Below are 19,768 nucleotides of genomic sequence, written 5' to 3' on the forward strand. Positions count from 1 at the left end.
TTTTTTCTTTTTTGCTGTTACTTAGTGGATAAAATGTGATCAAAAATGTTTTGACCACATCAAAAGATTTAAAGGACATTATGATGAGAAGGAGAGAAGATAAATATTAGATAATGGCTGTGATGAAAAACTGAATGATTTTATCAAAATGCTCTCAATAATGATTATAAAGTTTGTAGATATTTCTCTGGGGCTGTTCCTGATGGTATTTACTGATTCTTTTCAGTGCTGGTGCTGGACGGACAGGCTGTTATATCGTCATCGACATCATGTTAGATATGGCAGAAAGAGAAGGTGTTGTGGATATCTACAACTGTGTCAAAGCCTTGCGGTCCCGGCGCATCAACATGGTACAAACTGAGGTACAGAGTTGCCTTTGAAGCACCTGAAGCTTTATGAAACATTTTAGGTCAGAATTTCACTGTGACTCTAAAAAGGGCAGGCAGTGGCCCTGTCGAGGGGGTACCTCCACTGGGGCCCACTGCTCAGTGTAAAAGTGCCCACAAGCAGGGTGGTACAACAAATCTGCCAACCCTTGTAGCCTTCACAGAAACAAGTGCTTGCCTAATTTGGTAACAAAAGGAAAGAAAGAAGGATTTTTTTCAGGGAAAGCCTTACATTAGACAGGTCTGGGATGTCTCTCCCCAGCTCTGGTATCAGCAATCCCAGGATCTCAAAAGTGGAATCTCAGAAGAATGTCACTTGTTTTAGAAAACCTCCAATCACTTTATCTATAAATTGACTGGTGAACTTTATATCCATTTCACATTCTCTTTCCAATTCTGTTTTCGTTTGCTTTATTAACCTTGCTGCAAATCTTTTCCATATTTTTACTCTTGGTCTTTCAACATACCTTTAGCAGTTTCACAATAAAACCATTGCCTTAGGAATGAAGTTCTAACAGCTCCCACTCTTCCACCAGAGTACCACTGAGCTTCCAAAGAAACACAGGTTATTGGTTTATATTGGCAGATTACCTGAAAAGGTTTACCACATCTCTCTCCTGCCCTCCATAAAGACATGTACCTGAGATGTTATTTCGCCTGTGACCATATGGAAATCTCTGCAGTTGGCAGACAAACACGTCAGTGTAATTTGTTGCAGTTTTTATTCCATGCTGCAACCTATGCCAGCTGAACAGATAGTCCTGGTCAACTGTTCCTGCTGTCAGACCATTAACCTTTAGGAAGTACATGGGGTGGAGTATTTCAGTGTGACTGCCTTAACCCTCCCAGTTTAATCCACACTTGCATGTGAATTAACACATCTACTATCATTCCTTTCTCTCCCTTTTGCCTCTTACCTCTTACCTTGTCTCAGAGGTTTGTACTTGCACAGCAAGATAAAACTGTCATTGCATCACGTTCTTGTGATGGTTATAGATCAACAAATGATGCCAATAGCTCCATAGCTGTGTGGGTAAGGCTGTAGAGCCAGAAGATGACTGAGGTCCCTGAACATGTGCTGTTTATACAGGCACATGTTAAATTTTGTCTTCTTAAGAACCTCGTTGATATTCACAATAGCTACATGAGGCTGGCACAGTTTTAGACAAGGTTTACATCTATTACTCTCAGGGTGAGTAAATATGATGGGCATTTTGTGTAAAACTTGACAGGAGGCCCAACTGAAATAGTAATGATGTTATCTAGGACTCAGGCTATCTCAGGGCAAGTTAGTGAAAATGAGAAGAAATGGTGCTTCTGTTGGAACACACTGTAATTTATTACTGGCCTAGAGCCAAGTATGAGGCAACTGATACACTGGCTTGTACATGCATAAGGAGAATGCAGCATGCCAAATACTTGCTAATCACACTAGTAGTACTTAAAGCAATTTACACTTTCTGCTAACATCAGAAGATTGAAAACTATTAAAAAAAATTGATAAAGCAAACAAGTCTTTGGCATATGCCCAGAAACCCACAAGCACTACAAAAAAACTGAAAATCTCGTCTTAAATACATTACTATCGCTGTTATGTTAAGTTTTACTGAATTTAAATTGGTCCTGAAGAAAACATCTCTGTTCACTGCACCCTGATAAGAACAAGACTGTTTGTATTAAAGGATTATTTAATGTATTGATGGACAGTAGTTTGAATGGGTTTAAGAATGTGCAGTAGACCTGTTTATCCTAAAAGCAAGAAAGATCTGTTGGTTTTAAATGGCTACAATTTTTGTTTCTTTTCCTAATTTGACAGGAGCAGTACATCTTTATTCACGATGCCATTCTAGAAGCTTGCCTGTGTGGAGAAACTGCCATTCCTGTCTGCGAATTCAAAGCTGCTTATTTTGATATGATTAGAATAGACTCTCAGACAAACTCTTCACATCTCAAAGATGAGTTTCAGGTATTCACAGTTCCTACTAACTCTTGATGTGACAACAATTTTTTTGCCTCTAGATACTTTTAATTTATTTTAAGGAGAAGGTTTTTCATATGACTTTATAGCAATTGGTTCCTAACTTTTTGTCTACAAAACAGAGCACCCATGTTTATGTGCTTTGCAAAATTGTTTTAAATACAGAATATCCTCCTTTTAATAAAATTGCAGTAAATATCTGTCTGAAATAAAAACCAGTGTGTAGGAGCCAGAGAGAGTTTTGGCTTGCATGTGCACATTGAAGGCATAGCTTTTTAAGGTTCCAAAGGATCCTCTTTGTTTTATTCCTTTCGGAAAGGATGGTGTCATGTGGAACATGTTCAGTAGTACACAGAGTGCCTGCAAACCAGCAGCTTAACCCCACTTACAAAGCCCCAGAATGTCCAAAAAACAGAGAGGAGCTTGCATTTGCTAATGTCTTCTTGCTAATGCCTCATGTTTTCTCATATTGCAATATTTTACAGTAAAACTTGGGCACTCTCGAGTCCCATGTGTGTCAGCTCAGCGTGCTAAAACAAGCGTCCTCTTTCCCTTAGACCCTGAATTCTGTGACCCCTCGCCTGCAGGCAGAGGACTGCAGCATCGCCTGCTTGCCAAGGAACCACGACAAGAACCGCTTCATGGATATGCTGCCACCTGACAGATGTCTGCCTTTCCTAATTACTATTGATGGGGAGAGCAGCAACTACATCAATGCTGCTCTTATGGACGTAAGAGACTACCTTCTTTGTCTGCATAGCGTGCCATGGAAAGCTCTGTAATGTGAGAGAGAGCACTTGCTGGCTTAAGAAAGGGTAATTCTGTTACTGCAGTGCCCAGGAAAACAGTCCTAATGAAGAAGGGTTGGGGGGGAAGGGCAAGAAGCCCCACCAGCTTCTGTTTTCTGTTCAGAAGGTTTGTTATCTTTAGTCTTTGGCATCCTTGTGAGACCCACTGGAAATCTCACCTTTTTAACAGCATTATATAAAGCTCTAGTGTCCAGACCTCCAAATCTCAAATCTCAGCAGGATCTCAAAAATCTGCTGTTTGTTAGGAAGTAAATGTTATCTATCTGGGCATGAGGTTACTATCACTATTTTATAAAAAAGTCTTTCTATTTTGAGGCATAGAGTATAAGATTGAGGGTTTTGTTGTTTATATTTTGAACTACAACTCTTTAAAGTTGAAGTCTAAGTAATAGAAATACTGTTGGGGGAAATGTGAATTAATGGGAAAAATAGAATTGAACCTGCTTATACGTGTCTGATCGATAAAGCAGTTTATGTGCTGCCAGATACCTGCCTGTGCCTCCCATTAGCATTTCCAAAGTTGGGCCCCTAAAGCCACTTTTACAGTAAATACTTAAATAAGTGGCCTGATTTCTAGGAGCATCTCCCCTTCCTCCAAAATGAAATACTGTCAGAAACTGCCATGTCAAGGAGAGTGCTGAAATAAAATGGCAAATAACAGCAGAAATCAACACTTATTGGTATAGTCATCCTTGAGTTCTGCCTGAGCTAGTGCAAAAAATGAACTGATAGCAAAATGCAGCCCCTAATGTCACAACTAGCTTATTGTGTCAAAAAAATAGGAGAGGCACGTGTAAGACCAATGTATTAGGGTGTCGTGGGGGCTGAACAGATGAATTAGAGCAGTGAACAGAATTCTGGTAGCAAAAATGGTTTAGAATTGCAGTTAAAATTGCATTAAGCACCTGAATAAAACTGATGTGCTCTGAAACAACCAACAGAGCTGCATAGAGCAAGGTAGTTTGGGGTGAAAGGAAGACAACATAGGCTGTGGGGGGCAGGAGGACTCCGAGTGTGCAACAGCATGTGGCAGGTAGGGACATGAGCCAAGCAATATATTAATGGATCAGCAATCAGAGGTAAGTTAGAAAAGGCAGAAATGGTAGTAATAAAAGGAAAAACAGCAGCAGAAAAAAAGGCATTACATTACAGTGAAGGCATATAACAAGGTTATAAGTAAAGGGTTAAAATTCTGGGTAACACAAGTTGGAGTTTTTTGCCTTTTCTCTTCTGGTTGTTTCTTTTAAAAGTGATTTATTCAGAGAAGAGGAACTACTCCTGGACAAGAAAAAGGAACTTTCAACAACAAAACAGAAAGAGAAACTTACCCTTTATCTTTCCCTTGAGAAATACTAGAAATTATGGGGAAGGGGGGTAGGACAGCATCAGCTAGGACATTTAATTTCTTAAAAGTACAGGGGAAGAATCAAAATTAGTTTCCATGTGTTCTCCCTAGAAGTCCTAGGAAGTAGGACGTGAGCTACTGCTACCCCAACATCCTTCCTACATTAGAAAAGGTAGCAAAAACCTAGATTAAAAAAATCAGCAAGCTCCTTAATCTCTTGTCAAACAAGTACTGATGCTAAAGACGTTGCCAACAAGTTATTGGACGGTATGTCAATTTATTGCACATAAAGATCTCTTAGATCAATCTTCAGATGAGCAAGCTTCCATAGCAAAAGTGGTTTATCTACCCTACCAGGTCTTTCTCCTGGGTTAATTTCCTCTTCCATGGATGGTTACAAATTGCCTGCAAAAGAGTTCTGATATCTCCTCTCCTGCTTGCTGCTCATAATACATCTGCAGCAGGAAAATAGCCTCTCAGCTGTTAGTTACATCTCAGCGTGCAAGGCTGGAAATCCTTATTTGTACTTGTATACAACACAGCATACAGAAAATGGAACTTGTGGCCATAGCAGGAAATAGTATTTTGCTGTTTAACTTATGCTTTCTGCTGGAAATGGGTCCCAGTAATTCCGAAAGTCAGTTCTGTGGATGTCCCTGTGGCTGTGCATTGTGAAATGGAGTTTAGGATTGAGTTTAGTCCCCAGTTTGGTCACAGAGCTCATGTAAAACTTACTGTGGAGAAGGTCATCTTCTGAGACCTCTGCACCCCTCTTTGCATCATGGGGTGAAGATTCCCTTCTTGGTTCCTAGACACAGTGCCTAGAGCAGGATTATGTGAGCCTCAGCTCAGCAGAGGACATCTTCAGTGCCTGGAGCATATCTGAGTGTAAAAACAAAGCTTGTTCTGTAACCAAGAAGGCAGACCTGAGCAGAGTAACCTCTTTGTTCTTATAGGAGATGATAATGTATTTTTAACTTCTATGTCCTCAGTGATATATGAAGTAACTGATGTCACAGTTTTCTTCTGTTTTTATGCTTTGTTCTGTTTCAGTAGAATCTAAGTACTTCCCATACCAGTACTAATAAAATTGTTTGCTTTTACAGAGCTACAGGCAGCCAGCGGCTTTTATCGTCACACAACATCCTTTACCAAACACTGTGAAAGATTTCTGGAGATTAGTGTATGACTATGGCTGTACTTCTCTTGTGATGTTAAATGAAGTCGACTTAGCACAGGTTAGTTTGGAGCTCAAGTTTTCCATGTACCGTCACATGCTTCAATCACTCTGGATTTACTTCATGATGAAAATGTAGAGAGTGCAGAGCAGTGCAGTGACTTTGCAATTATTCTCTGCTTTACAGCAACTAATTAACACTAGTGCTCAGCAAAGGTTGGGTGAGATGTCTGCAGTGGAATAAGGCAATGCTCAGGTTGTAAGTTTCCAATTAATTATTCCTGTTTTGCTCTGGCACAGGGCTGCCCACAGTACTGGCCTGAGGAAGGGATACTGCGGTACGGCCCCATCCAGGTGGAATGCATGTCGTGTTCAATGGACTGCGATGTCATAAACCGAATTTTCAGGATATGCAATCTAACAAGAGTAAGGATGATTCTAACACTATGTGACAGAAAAATATGTCTTTTTTCATGCTTTCTTGTGCATTTTAATTTTGAATAATAGTAAAATACTAATGTTTATAAAACATTACCAGAAAAGAGTCAGTCAAGCATCAGTATTTAATACTGATTTCTAGTACTTTTTTACAGCTGCAGTACTTTTCTACACTAAGCGGAGAGAGCTTTAAGGTGAATGGATGTTGTTCTGAGGTGTTCTCCCTGATGTGTGAGAAGTATTCTGTTTGTTTCGTGTACAGTAAAAGAAATATCACTGTAATGAACATGTACTGGCAGGCACTGAGTTCATAGCTTTAGTAAGATATTTTCTGTGGTGAATCATGAACAGAAACACTGAGGCTGGTTATACAACTAACACCTTCTCAGCCTAAGGTGCAAAAACCACAACAGGAAAGGGAGACTGTAGCACCCTTGCAAAGCAGGGTGTGATAAAACTCTTTAAATTCCTCTGCCTCTAATGGGTTCTGCCACCATTGTGCCTCAACCTACAGTTACCAACTTTTTCTTGACTTCAGTAACAGTGCCCGTCTTGCATTCTTGTCAGCTCTTTCATACCTTAGACCATCTTTTTGCTGTCTCAGTGTGTTCCACACTCTCGCAGCATCTTCTTAAACCCTGCTTGCCATACAGTGTTTCCTCTTTAGCTCATCTCTATGAATTGCTTATTTATGTTTCCTCAAGAATTAGAGCTGCTTGTGGCCACCGGTGTATGTACAATTAACAAGCAATCCCTATTTTACTTACTATGACTGCTTTTTGTCTTCCATCCAGTACTGAACTTTTCCCAATTGCTAGTATATCTTGAGTGTATGTTTAACTCTCATTAATCTTGAATGATAAGTGTGGGGAAAATTAATTACTGTGTACACAAAGATCTTTTATGTATTTTATTTTATATTTATTTTCTTTTATTTTGGTCACATTTTCATTTTTCAGAGGGCAACATGTGGCTAGTATTTTACTTTTTTTTCTTTGTATATTCAAAATTACAAAAAGCATTTTCAGCTCTTCTTGGAAACTACAAGAAACAAAGGTGTGGGTACACTGGCAAATATTACACCATACTACTTTTTTCTTGTATTTTGAGACTTCCTCTTTTTCTTTCTCTTCTTGTTTGTTTCTTTTCTTATCTTATCTTATTTTTTTCCATTTCTTCCTTTTTTGTAATGCTTTGATTTTCTATTCCTCTACTTCTCTTTGTTTCCTATGCCCTTTTGCTCATAAGCCTTGCTCTTAAAAATCTCTCTCCTCTGTTCTTACTTTTGTAAAATCTACATTCCTACTTGTCATCTTCAACTTCAAGAAACTAGATAGATTATTTATTCTTCCTGTTATTGAAGCCTTTCTTGTGACAGTTTAATTCTATTCAAAGCTCTCCCTGTGTCACATTTAGAATGTGGAAGGCTCAGAGACTGGCAGCAAGGCTGTCATGATTATCATAGTCTGGCACAAAGGGAAGACTTCAAGGACAGTAGTCCTTATTGTGCACCAGTGTTACTTGTTCATTTGTAATGGGGTCAGTTCATGTGTAGGAGCCAAATCTCTCTTTCTGCAAGTCTAAGAATTTAATAGTGATGTTTTGAATTGATTTGTGGTGTTAAGGAACCTTGGCACATAGAATCTATGGAATCTAGGGAATTTGTTGATCTAGAATTCAGGATAGGTTACATTTGTGATTGATAAACTGTGATGTTGTCTTCAATGTAGTTTCCTTTTTTTTCCATTTTTGACATCTTCCTTGAGCTGAAGTGGTAGAAATTACTGGAGGCCTTACATGCAATGTACACGTTAGAATCTGGCTATAATATAAACGCCTAGATTTCACATTAGTTTTATATTTTGGTTTTCTAAACCAAGTTGTAAAGGTGCCATTTTGACCTAAAGCTCTTTGATTTCCCTCAGCCTCAAGAGGGCTATCTGATGGTGCAGCAATTCCAGTATTTGGGATGGGCTTCTCACAGAGATGTACCAGCTTCCAAGAGATCCTTCTTGAAGTTAATTCTCCAGGTTGAAAAATGGCAAGAGGAATGTGAAGAAGGGGAGGGCCGGACCATCATCCATTGCCTGTGAGTAACTTGGAGAAAGTAAATTGCTGGTCTTCAAATAAATTCTTATAAATTAATTATTTGCTTTAATTTAAGCAGCATTCTTGTGGATACCTTCCTTTGCACCTGTGTCTTTTACTTTCCTAATGAAAAAACCAAAAAGAAGTACCACTGCCCACCACTGTAGGTTGGCTTTTGTTCAACTTTTGGATTTTTCTGTATCAGGTCAAGGAATGAGTGTTTTGAGTGTGATACTAGAGTGGTATACTGTCATCTTCTGTACTTAATAGAATGTTTTTCAGGTGCGAGACATGTATAGATCTTTCTTCTGTCTAGTTTCAGTAAGGAAGTCTTTTATATTGAGTGCCAGATAGGGGGGTTTTGTGTCTCTTTTGAACAGTCAGCTACATTTTTTCCCAAAAGGAAGGCCTATTTGAGGGACTTAAACTGAAAACTATGAATATATGAAATCGGAAAAAAGCTCTGTTACAGCACATGATACTAAAACTTTCTTGGTAAATGGCCACTGGCTGCTTACCTGATACTTAAATGGAAGCTGGTTTGGGAGTTTTGAAAAGATGGCATCTTCTTCTCCCTAAGCAGAGAGTAATCAATCTGTCTCCTATATTATCTAAATATAATGTTTAAAACTTAGAAAATGAATTATGCATTTCTCCTTACTCTGAAAAAAGACCTCTGTTTAAATGTTCAGAATTAACTAGTGACCTGTTTCTGCCTATACCACCTCAAAATTAATAAGAAGAAATACCTACCTTAATTTCTTTGAAATTAAGATTAAAATAGTTCAGCAGTGTCCCCAAAGGTCAACAAGTTATTAAATCAGTGATGCCTTAGCATATCTGGTTGAATAATCCTCATATCATAGATTAATTTAAGTGAGTGTCTTTCCAGGAGTAAGTGGAAAATGTACTTGTCATTGAACATGTTTTTATTATTTCTAATGTTCTACTTGCCATTGAACCATTGAACCTGGGTTTTGGTTTTTATTTTTTGTTTGTTTGTTTGTTTGTTTGTTTTTGTTTTGTTTTGTTTTAATTTCTAATGCATATGTAATTTAAACATAGCATGGTTAGACAGCATGATGGGCTGTGAGGGCAGAATTCAAAAGCAGTAATTGAGAGGAAGGTCAGAAAAAGCAAATGTCTTAGACCAAAGCCACTGGAGCTGCAAAGCGATTGCTAAAGTCTGATCCCCCTCTGGGACTCAGAAATCTCTTGTACAGAGTAAAAGACAAGAAATGTGTTTTGGATGCTGTCTTAGGCCACAGTGGCACTTAACTCTTTTTTTTCCTTGCGCACAGAAACGGCGGTGGCCGGAGCGGGATGTTCTGTGCCATCGGCATTGTGGTTGAGATGGTGAAAAGGCAGAACGTGGTGGACGTGTTCCATGCTGTGAAGACTTTGAGGAACAGTAAGCCCAACATGGTAGAAACTCCGGTAAGCACTAGCCCTGCAGAGTTGCTGCAAACAGCCGGGGAGCCAGAGGCTGCCTCATTGTGTTAGCTGTGTCTTCAGTCCTGTGCCCACGAAACAGTGCGAATGTACCATGGGCCAGAAGAAAAATGAACAGATATTGAGTATAAACAGGAGTCAGAATCATGAGAGCACATGCTTAGCATTTTACACTACCTTTTTTATAGTGGTTGCATGCTTTCCACAGAAAGCATTCTTAGTCAACAGAATGAGTTTTAATCTCTCAAAATAACCCTGTCTGTTTGAAAGGAAGTTGCAGCAGGCTTCACTCACAAAAGCAATCTTAAAATTTTACAGAGCAAGGCATTTCTCCTTGGAAGGAATAAGCTGTGAAGTAAAGATTTCTAGCTGTATCTGTGAATATTTTGCTCCTTAGCAAAACCTGCTGCTTTGAAAGTTGTATTGAATAGTGACAATCTTTGTTACTCAGATTTGTAGTAGTCAAAATGATACCTCAGAACATTAAAATCAAACATTTCCATCTAGTATGTTGTAAATGAATATATAAAATTATTTAGGTTGGAAGAGACCCTTAAGACCATTGAATCAAACAGTTAAATAATAAGCAATATAAACAATAGGAGCCTAAATTAGCAAAACTGCAAGACTAAATATCTGTATGCACATTGCCAGAACTCAAAATAACCTTGAATCTTCCAGTTAATCTTTAGGGATGCAGTATGAGTGCCTATCCACTTGAACTTTTGCCTCTGTCACAAAAACTGAACATTAAGGACTGGAAGGTCCTTAAAAAATGCTCCCACATGGATATTTTTCCTTTTTGTAGGTGAATGAAAGCAGGTTATATAGTATTTGGGAGTTCCTGCCATTTGAGTCTCACACTGCCAGCTGCCAGTGTCACTTTTCAGCCAGATGGCTGCCTACAGCGTAAAAATCAGGGATGCCAATTGAAATTAAAAACATGTTTTAGTTTACGCATAGTGGAAATTGCTCCTGACCCTGTGAACTTGCACATTTTACAAAATGGCTGTAGCTGCCTCTTCCCATATTCCTCTTTTTTCACGTGATATTGTTTACTTAATATCAAATAGCTTCTGTGGCATGGTTCTCTTAATCATAGTGCATCACTTTCATCCCTTGTCACCACATAAATTAAGAAGATGGTTAATACATTAACAAATAGAGCATCCTGTGGCAGCAGTGACACTGGGCTCGGTATTGCTGCTTTTGCTGTGAATGCTTTGCATTCTCCTGTGCCATAGACATCTGAGACACAACATATTGAATTGCTGCCTGGATTTCAGTTCACTGCTGTCAAGAAAACAGGTCAGATCGTATGGAAAATTGTGTCTCTGTAAAGGGAGGCCTAGGTAGATTGTGTTTGTTTCTGATAAATGCTCTGCAAAATTATATTGCATTTCAAAATAGTCCTGAATCCCACTGTAGCTTTACACTGAAGTTGCTACATTTTTTTAGTTATATATTTGTGTTGTGTGGATTTTTATTCAGAACTCTTGAACAGCAGAAGCTGTTGAGTTGTTAGTTAGAAAACAAATGGGGAAAACCACTGTATAGCAGGGTCATGTGCCCTACATTCAGCAACAGGATCAGATAACAATGAGCAGTGCACTAAACCCTTTAAGATATCCCCACAACTTCCTGTTAATGCATCACGCTGTCCTCCTGTGCAAACAAAAATAAATTACAAGGGCAGATTACATTTTTCAAGTCGTGGGAACAATAGACATCAAATTAATTTCCTTGGTTTTATTTCTTCTTCCCCTCTCCTCTCTCCTTTCTCGTCCCTGTCTCTCAGTATCAGTTCTCAACAGCAGCATTGTTGAGGAGAAATAACCACAATGAGGTTTTGAGCTTTAACTTCCTTTTTAAATGTGCATCTGATCTTTTGGATGCCACATCAACGGGACTGTACCAGTGGGCTCTGGACACTCTGAAGCTGCTTGGGTTCCCGCACCAGTTACTGCTCAACTCAAACAGAAGTGGTGTATCAAAGTCAAGGTGCTTTCACTGCAAGAATGCTCTGACTGAGAGGAGAGACATTCATGTTTGATCACCCAGTTCAGAAGCTGAAAAAAATCAGAGAAGCACATTATTACTTTCCATGGTCAGGGTCCTTTCCCCCTTTATTGGTTAGGGTGATTTTTTAAATCAGAGCTGGTCATATACTTGTGTAATAGGGGGGGGGGGGGAGATAGAAAATCCAAGCCTGTCTGGTTTACTAGTTAGCAAAGAATGTTCTTGATTATAGATATGGCTGCTAAGATTTTAGATTTTAATGTAACTTCTGTTTCTGTTCCCCCTTAAAGGAGCAATATCGTTTCTGCTACGATGTTGCACTGGAGTACCTGGAATCCTCTTAGTCGGAAAGGATGTGATGAAGTTCACCAAATATATGAATCTCAATAAGCTGTTTTGACAACAGTTCTTGATCCTGTGAAGAAAGATTTTAGGGGAAGAGGGGGGGTGGGAGGGATTTTAAATTTTAAATGCAAAGTATTTTTCTTATGAAGTTGTGTATCTTAATAAAAGAACTCAATCTGTTTCTATGCTTGTATACAGTATCAAAATTTAGTGCCACATAAATACTATTTAATGAAAACCAGAGTCAGAAGAGATTTGAGCAAATTAGGATCTTCTCGTGTGTGTATATGCAGCCGTCTCTCAGATACAGTAGAGCGACCATCTGTTGCATGTATTAATATTTCCTATATGGTATTATTTTTTTCTTTTTGATACATTGTTAAAGTACAATAACAGTGCAGATTGATAGTAAGGTTCATTCTTTATACGTTTCAAGTGTTGCATATATATATATTATATAGTAAAAGAAAAACTGGCTTATTTTGTTTTAATGTGCAATGATGGCTGGATCACATAAAGATCTTTATAAAGAAACTTAAACATAAGCCAAAGACTCAAGTGTAAATATGTCTATATGGAGAAAGCACATGTATTTATTGTTTACTTGCATTCCTTTTTTGATGGCTGAAAAAAAGAAGAATCATTTTTCTTGAAGAAAGCTTTTTTTGCTGAAATCAAGTGTAAACAATTTTTGTAGTTTATTTTTTGTATGTTTTAGTGTAAGTAGAAGACATACTTTTTATGCATAGACCAAGACACATTGGTATAGTGGTTTCGTTGTGTACATGCTTGTGATTCAAATTCATGTAAACAACTTGATTATAGAAGGTCTTTAAGTACAGGACCAAAATCTAAACATTTTCCTGAAAATGTATAGTTTTTCACAGTTGCATTAGTTAGGTACTGATAAAAAAACTATGTAAGGAAGTGCACACTTCAAAATGGCCTTGCCTATGACTTGCACAATATTGGAAGAAATTTTTAAGATCCATTAAAACTGTACAGGAACCAATTGTTTAAAAACTATTGAAGCACAGATCAACAGAACTGTGACACAAATAGATGGGTCTGCATTTGCCCTTCAGGGTAAAAAAGTATTTGTTTAGCAAATTGTAAAATTAAGCAATGTTTAATTTGATGTTTACAAACATGTAAGCTTTGCTTCCAAGAAAGCAAAATTTGAATAAACCAATGCCAGATTCTGATTATAGTTGTGGTGTACAAAATATTACTTTGCTTTTACTTAGCTTGCAGCCATTTCTTCCCAATGTTTCCTCTGTTACCAGATAAAATCAGTTGAGTCTCCTCTTGGTCATTTTTAGAACAGACAGTGAAATGCTTTTAACTATTTTGTAAAGTAAGAGTGAACTAAATTTTTATTTCAAGATTCTGTTATATTTTCTTTCTATTCCGATACTCTCTCCTTTGCTGTCCTTGTTAAGGAGTCATTCTTGTCTGGAACACCAATACTTTTGCATAAGAAAAATCTCAATGAAATTGTATTATTTTTCACCATAACACTCCATGGCATCTGTATGTCTTAAATTTCTTCCTTCAGATACATGGAAATATCCATTCAACACTATAAACAGCAAAGAAATGTTTAGAAAAACACTGCTGTACTGCATAGCTCCACCTCTTTCAAATCTAAAACACCTTTTTTGTTTGGTTTTTTTGACGGGTGTTTTTTGGGTTTTTTTTTTTTGGTTTTGGTTTTTTTTGGGGGGGGATGGATTTTTTTTTGAGAGTTTTTTTTTTGTTCGTTTGTTTGGTTTTTTGGTTGGTTGGTTGATTGGTTGGTTGGTTTTTTTGTGGGTTTTTTTGGTTGTTTTTTGTTTTGTTTTGGTTTGGTTTTGGTTTGGTTTTTTGTTTTGTTTTGGTTTTTTTGTGTCACCCACTATTAATTCCCAGTTATGAACAACAAGGTAAATAAATAAGGTTTGAAACATTCACTTGGTGTGACTTCTCAATACTCAAATTACCCTATTTTTTCTTCTGCCATTCTGGAAAGTGGAGTCTAAGTTACATGCTTTGTAACATTCTTAGCTTTCCCTGTGAGGAAATGGCATTCAACTAACTTTGGCAGTCAAAGTGCTGGGTCTGTTACCTAGAGCTGACTGTCTGGTCACCACATTTCATGGAAACAACACACCTAATGCATCCTGCCTGCCAAACGTCTGTCTGGCACTAAATGATTTTGACTGTGGAAAAGTCTTCCTCTGTTGTCTGAGAGGATGTTGAGAAGACTAGTCTAGAAGTCTAGATTAATTTTGTGACAGATGAGGTGAGTTGCTCTTAGGGTTGTGGGATACAAAAGCCACATTTTGTACTGCCCAGAGTGATATTTATATTTTGAGTGGAGTTTTTCTCGTGGAGAGGTGCTGTGTTTGACACAGTGGGGTCCATCCCCATCAGAATTTCATGATCCTGGTTAAGACCTTTGAGTCCAGTTTCCCCTGGACATTAAGCATGACTGGTGCAGGTGTCAGTATTAATCCTGGCATTGCAGAAAACTAAGCCTGCAAAAGAGTCTTCATTGGGAGCATCCCCCCTGGCTAGGAGAGATTACAGCTACCACTGGTCATTCTGCAGAGGGGAACTCTACCAGTGTTCAAGTACTCTGAGAGTCTCATCATTTTTGTAACTGTTGCTGACTGTGGTGATCTAAAGGGCTTTTGCAGCAGTTCGTGATTGAAACATTTCTGGGAATTTTTTCCTGGCAAGGTCAGGGAAAAATATGCAGCGGGAATATGGTATGTGAGAAGCAGATGAGAAATATCATTCTCCAGTAATGGAATCTCTTGAGGGTCTCTTAAGCAAAAGATAATATTAGAATGTATTTTTTAGTATAAAATTAGACAAGACAGGTTGTTTCATTGTGCAGCTCTTTCCCTACTCTTATCTCACCCAGTGTAAGCAAATGCCAGCTTTGTTTTCTGAGGGTACCAGCTCTGTTAATGATAAATGTTTCTCCAGTATCCTTTACTTACATCCATGCAAGACAGAAGAAAGAGAAGTGAGGGGACTGAAACCTGACACAGAGAGAACAAGTATTTATCACAAAAAGAGTGTGCTGTGGAAGAATAGAAGTATTCCTGACCTTGGACACTTGAAGAGGGAAATGTTTCACTCCCTGAGGTGGTGAAAAGCCACTGGCACCAGTATCACAATAGACCAGCAGCTCCTAACCTGGAGTGGTCCATAGGGTTCAAGACTCCTCAAAATCTTTCAGCTTGCTCTCATCCTTGCTGAAATACTAGCACAGACTCAGTCAAGTGGCTAAAGCCTGCAGAGTGCATTGCTTCTGCTTTCCTCAGCAGCACGAAGCAAAGGCTGGACTCACACACGTGGTAAATATAGAAAGCAAATGGGCATCAAGGCAGAGTACAAAGAAGCACAACAGGCTACATCCATGGAGGTATGTGAGATGATTCAAACTTGAAATTAATGAAGTTGAAACTGGTTTAATACCACACAGTGAAAATAACCAAAGGAATGTGTACCAGTTCCCAAAAACATGATTGCTATGTGCAAGTTATTCTTTACTCTAAAACTGAGAAGTGATGACTCCGGTGTCCTGCTCTGTGTAGTTGTTAGTGGGAGGAATTCTGTGAGGTGAGTCACTTGAATGGCTTTGGATCATTTTCTATAAGCCAGTAATCAAAGAGGTAATTCTAGTATGTGTTGAAATTATCTGAATTTTCCCAGAATAACCAGATCTTAGTGTCCAACACTGAAGAAGTATAAAAGGTGTAAAACACCTTGAGAATGTTTAAAGCAGTGTCATTGACATGGAATAGCTACTAAACGTCAGCACCCTGTATAGTAAGAGGCTTTTTTCCTTTTTTCTTTTAGCCTTCTGAATCTGCCTTCCCTGTCCATAGTGATCTAACTCCAGCAGAAGGAAGTGTGAGGAAACTCAGATTTTGACCTTTTATCTGAGTCCTGAGAGATCAGACCCCAGCTGGTCGATGAGACCCTAGAATTTACAATTCCCGCTTCCTGGGTAAATGATGCCATTGGGAAACAACTTGGAAAGAGGCTTTGCCTTCCTAGAAACAGTCACTGGCATAGGAGTTTGAAGCTTGAAGTTTAGTATCTTCAGCATATGCAAGCAGCTACTGGGATTTATTTCATTTGGGAAGTTGGTCGGTTAATATATTTACTTAGTTTATACTATGTCCTATGTACTACATTAAGAAACAGAATATTTCTTCAAAAAACATGAAAGCCAAAGCTACTGCAGGAGTGTGTTCTTTCAAACTGATTAACAATTTCCAAAATCAAAGGTCTAAAAAAAGCATACTGGGGAAGTAATGGTAGGCAAGTACTTTGTCATTGAGCCTCAAGTGTGAATTGAAATGTTAAAGTACAAGGAAGGGAGAGCCTGAGAAAAAAACATTGCAGAATCATTGCATGGCCAGGCCACCTGGACTGACAAATGACTGTATAAAGGACCTCTTTTAAACTTCACTTTGCTGCAGTGTCAGAAGAAACCCTGAGATCTTGAAATAAATGTAAAAGCTGCTTTTATAGTGCTCTGCTCTGTACTGAAAAGCAAAGTAACTCATTTTCTGCTGTACTTTCCTGTGTCACGTAGAGGTCTGAATTGAGTAAAGTGATCCTAATCTCACAAAAGAACCTTTGTGGTGATTTATTGCTACTGGTCTTTGTTAAACAGTCAAAGATCTTGTAACCTCTGCAAATCCAGGATAGTCAAGGGTATCTGTGAATATTCACCTATGTCATTACTTTCTAGGGTTGAATAATCTGCTTGGATCAGATTGTGTGTACTGATGATGACTTTCAGAATATGCAGAGGTTTAGTCCCATAAGTTTTCCTTCAACTTTATGCAGAAAAACCTTTGGTAATTTTTTAACTAGGGGCTCTGTTTGAGCAAACATTGAGCTACTGAGAATAGAGAAGTGTTTCTAAATTATTTTAAGCTTCCTGGACATTTGTCCCTTAAGCCTGACTAAAAGGATGATGTGAGATTGTGGTGGTGGTTGACAGGCATAAATGTTATTTTGGTCCATGCTTCTCAGAAATTAATTCTTTCCCTGCTGTTGAGTTTAGAGTCCTAATTTATGAGAGATTGACATGTATGATGACAGACACAATAGGATGCTTACCTAATAATAATGTTTATTAACTGTGTCTTGGCCAACAAAGATATTTTTGTGCCTTGTTGAGATAGCTTGATTTCAACAGTCTTTTGTAATGCCTTCTAGCTCCCATCTAGATCAGAAAATAGTTCCTTACTTCACAAATTACATCAAGATAAATTTGAGATCCCCATATGCTCAGAGATTTTTTCACATCCCCTGTAAGCAAAAGAGGGGAAAAAAAAAAAAAAAAAAAAAAAAAAAAAAAAAAAAAAAAAAAAAAAAAAAAGTCTGTCCAGTGGACATGGAAGCAAAACCTGATATTTCTTGCAAGCTTTGGAGTAACCTCGAGCTCTTTGGTAATGAGCACAGAAATTATATCTGGCAAAACACAGTACCTCCAAACTCTGATAATATCTCTGCATTTTCCTGCCAGGTGCAAACCAGTGTGAGCTGTTTCCATTTCTCAGTGCAAAACTTTTGTCTTTCTTTTGTGCATTTAATCTTCTAGAATAGCATCTGAAACAGTATTTTGCAGTCCTGAAATGCTGAAGAAAGTGGATGTTGTCTTTTTGCATTCCAATAACAAGCATGAAAACAAAGATTACAGTATCTTTGGGGTTTCTCTCTCAAGATAACCAGAGTGAATTGTTTTTTTGTAGTATCTATAAAGTCAAACTGTAAGTTTCAGAAAAGTTTTGGAAGACATTTGTCTTGCTTAAGTCCCAACAGGTGAAATCATTGTTTGTGATCAAATACATTAAACTGCTTAATATTTTGTTAGTCTTTCTGACCCACTTGATGTATCAATGAGCAGGTACAATAAATAGCCCATCTGGACCCATGGTCTGAACTATTTTTTGCACAGAACCTGGTGCTGTAGCCTTTTTCCTCACTTCCAGGGTGAAGTTGTTATGAAACTCACTGATAATCCAGACTAACATTGCAAAATTGCCTCAGCGTACTGAAAATGCTTGAAACCCCCTGCTCAAGGGGTGTATGCGTTCTTTTTAAACTCGGTGGAAGTCATAGGAAGCTGTGACACTGCTGCAACCTTTTGTGTTTCACAAAATCTATCACTGAAGCTTCGGTTGGTGCAGTTTAAACTGTATAAAATAGGCTGCTGCTTGGTTTCATCTCCTGAAATGATCGAGGTTTCCAGCTTACCTTGCAGTTAGACATACAGCAGCAATTCTCATAGGTCAGACTTCTTCAGGGGTGAGGATAAAATAGGATATAAAAGCACTAGGCATATTATAGGTTCTCCTAATATTTCTCCTCCAGCCAGAAGAGGTAGTTCAGCTAGTGTGACAGTGAGCTGTAATTACAGCTGTGAGAAAATAACTGTGTGGTTTTGTCTGTGGCAAAGGCTTTTAAACATTTCTTTAAAAAAAACAGGGAAGGAGTGCAGGCTTTGTTTCTACTTCAATGTGCCTTCCTTTCAGGCACTTTGTTTACTTCAAATAATAGCCTTGCTTTACAGAGACCCCTTCTAAGATGATACTCCTTTAAGTAGTCAGAATCACACCCTGCAGCAGTCTGTCCTTGAATACAAGCTGTTGGTATGTGCATTAAAGGTAGCAGGGACAAGTATGATGAGTCCTATAGGATATTCAGGGGGTGACTACAATGGACAGAGGCCTAAGGAATAGGCCTTTAGCTTTTGCAGTGCAGGGTTTATAAACTTTGTGCAAGAGACAGAGAACAAAATAGTCAGTAAACTGACTGGGATCAGCACAAAGACAGGAATCCCGTTCACCCTTTATTTGGCAACAGCATAGAAAGCACTGGCTTTGGATGTAAGAATAAGCAGGATAGAAAATATAAAAATCTAGACAAGATTGGGACTTCCCAAAAACATGCAGTTATGAAATATATGGGAGGATATAAAAATCCTGACTGCTTCAGTCAGTGAAAAAGTTTCAAATACTGAATAAATGTCATATTTGTGGTCAAGGAAGGTTGAACGATTGATTTAGGCCACTGAGGATAAAAGATGCTGAGCAAGGGACAGTGTCAAGGAGAAAGAAATGGGCAATTTAAGTGAGCAGATTCTTCAATAAAGGACATTTCTGCAGAGGTATTGTGAAATATTAAAAAAATAATAGTGCCACTAAACCAGGTTTAGCGCAGGCAAGAAACTTGAGAACCTGGTGGCATGCCTCATTTGATGACCTATGAACTCCAGTATGTTTCTGGAGTCAGTCTGCCTCGAAGGCCAGAAGGTGCAATTTTTGTGATATCATATTGGTTGATGCCATTTCAGAAAAGGGGAGCAATGCTGCAACATCAAACATGGTCGGTCATCTTGGTTCTGAGGACAAGCAACAAATGAGAAGTAAAGTATATGTGACAGGAAGTTATAGCTCAGGTGAGATTTCACAGCGGTGGTCTCAGCCCCTACCTCACTTCTACATGACAGCCAAATGCTACAGTGCAGGCTTCTTTTTGATGCTTTTTTTTTAGCATATTTTTTTTTTTCTTAGAAGCAGGAAATTTTTACTGAGACAGCGACATCAGAGATCAGGGTTGAGAGGGAAGAGTATTTTTTGGGAGAGCACTCTGAGAGTCAGGTGCTTTACTGTGTCCTCTAGGGAGCCACAGTAAAAGATTTCAGAGTGTGAG

The 19,768-nt window shown here is 38.4% G+C and overlaps 1 protein-coding gene and 1 long non-coding RNA gene across 7 annotated transcripts in view; one reads left to right on the top strand and one right to left on the bottom strand.

Annotated features, from left to right (window-relative positions):
* PTPRK (protein tyrosine phosphatase receptor type K) overlaps positions 1–12,131 on the top strand; it is a gene marked incomplete at its 5' end in the record, with an annotated part of 380,851 nt that extends 368,720 nt beyond the window's left edge. For all 6 annotated transcript variants that reach the window (XM_083857316.1, XM_083857317.1, XM_083857318.1 and 3 more), the window contains 8 exons: positions 227–362; positions 2,203–2,352; positions 2,922–3,095; positions 5,625–5,756; positions 5,996–6,121; positions 8,059–8,222; positions 9,523–9,658; positions 11,983–12,131. In XM_083857316.1, coding sequence (XP_083713442.1) covers positions 227–362; positions 2,203–2,352; positions 2,922–3,095; positions 5,625–5,756; positions 5,996–6,121; positions 8,059–8,222; positions 9,523–9,658; positions 11,983–12,036 — 1,072 coding nt within the window. In that variant the 3' untranslated portion in view covers positions 12,037–12,131. The remainder of the gene's footprint in view (positions 1–226; positions 363–2,202; positions 2,353–2,921; positions 3,096–5,624; positions 5,757–5,995; positions 6,122–8,058; positions 8,223–9,522; positions 9,659–11,982) is intronic.
* Positions 1–19,768, bottom strand: part of LOC310907266 — a 371,251-nt gene that overhangs the window by 123,470 nt on the left and 228,013 nt on the right. The gene's annotated exons all lie outside the window — the stretch shown is intronic.

The sequence above is a fragment of the Zosterops lateralis genome (genome assembly GCF_965231275.1).
Source record: "Zosterops lateralis genome assembly, chromosome: 3".
NCBI classification, from domain to species: domain Eukaryota; kingdom Metazoa; phylum Chordata; class Aves; order Passeriformes; family Zosteropidae; genus Zosterops; species Zosterops lateralis.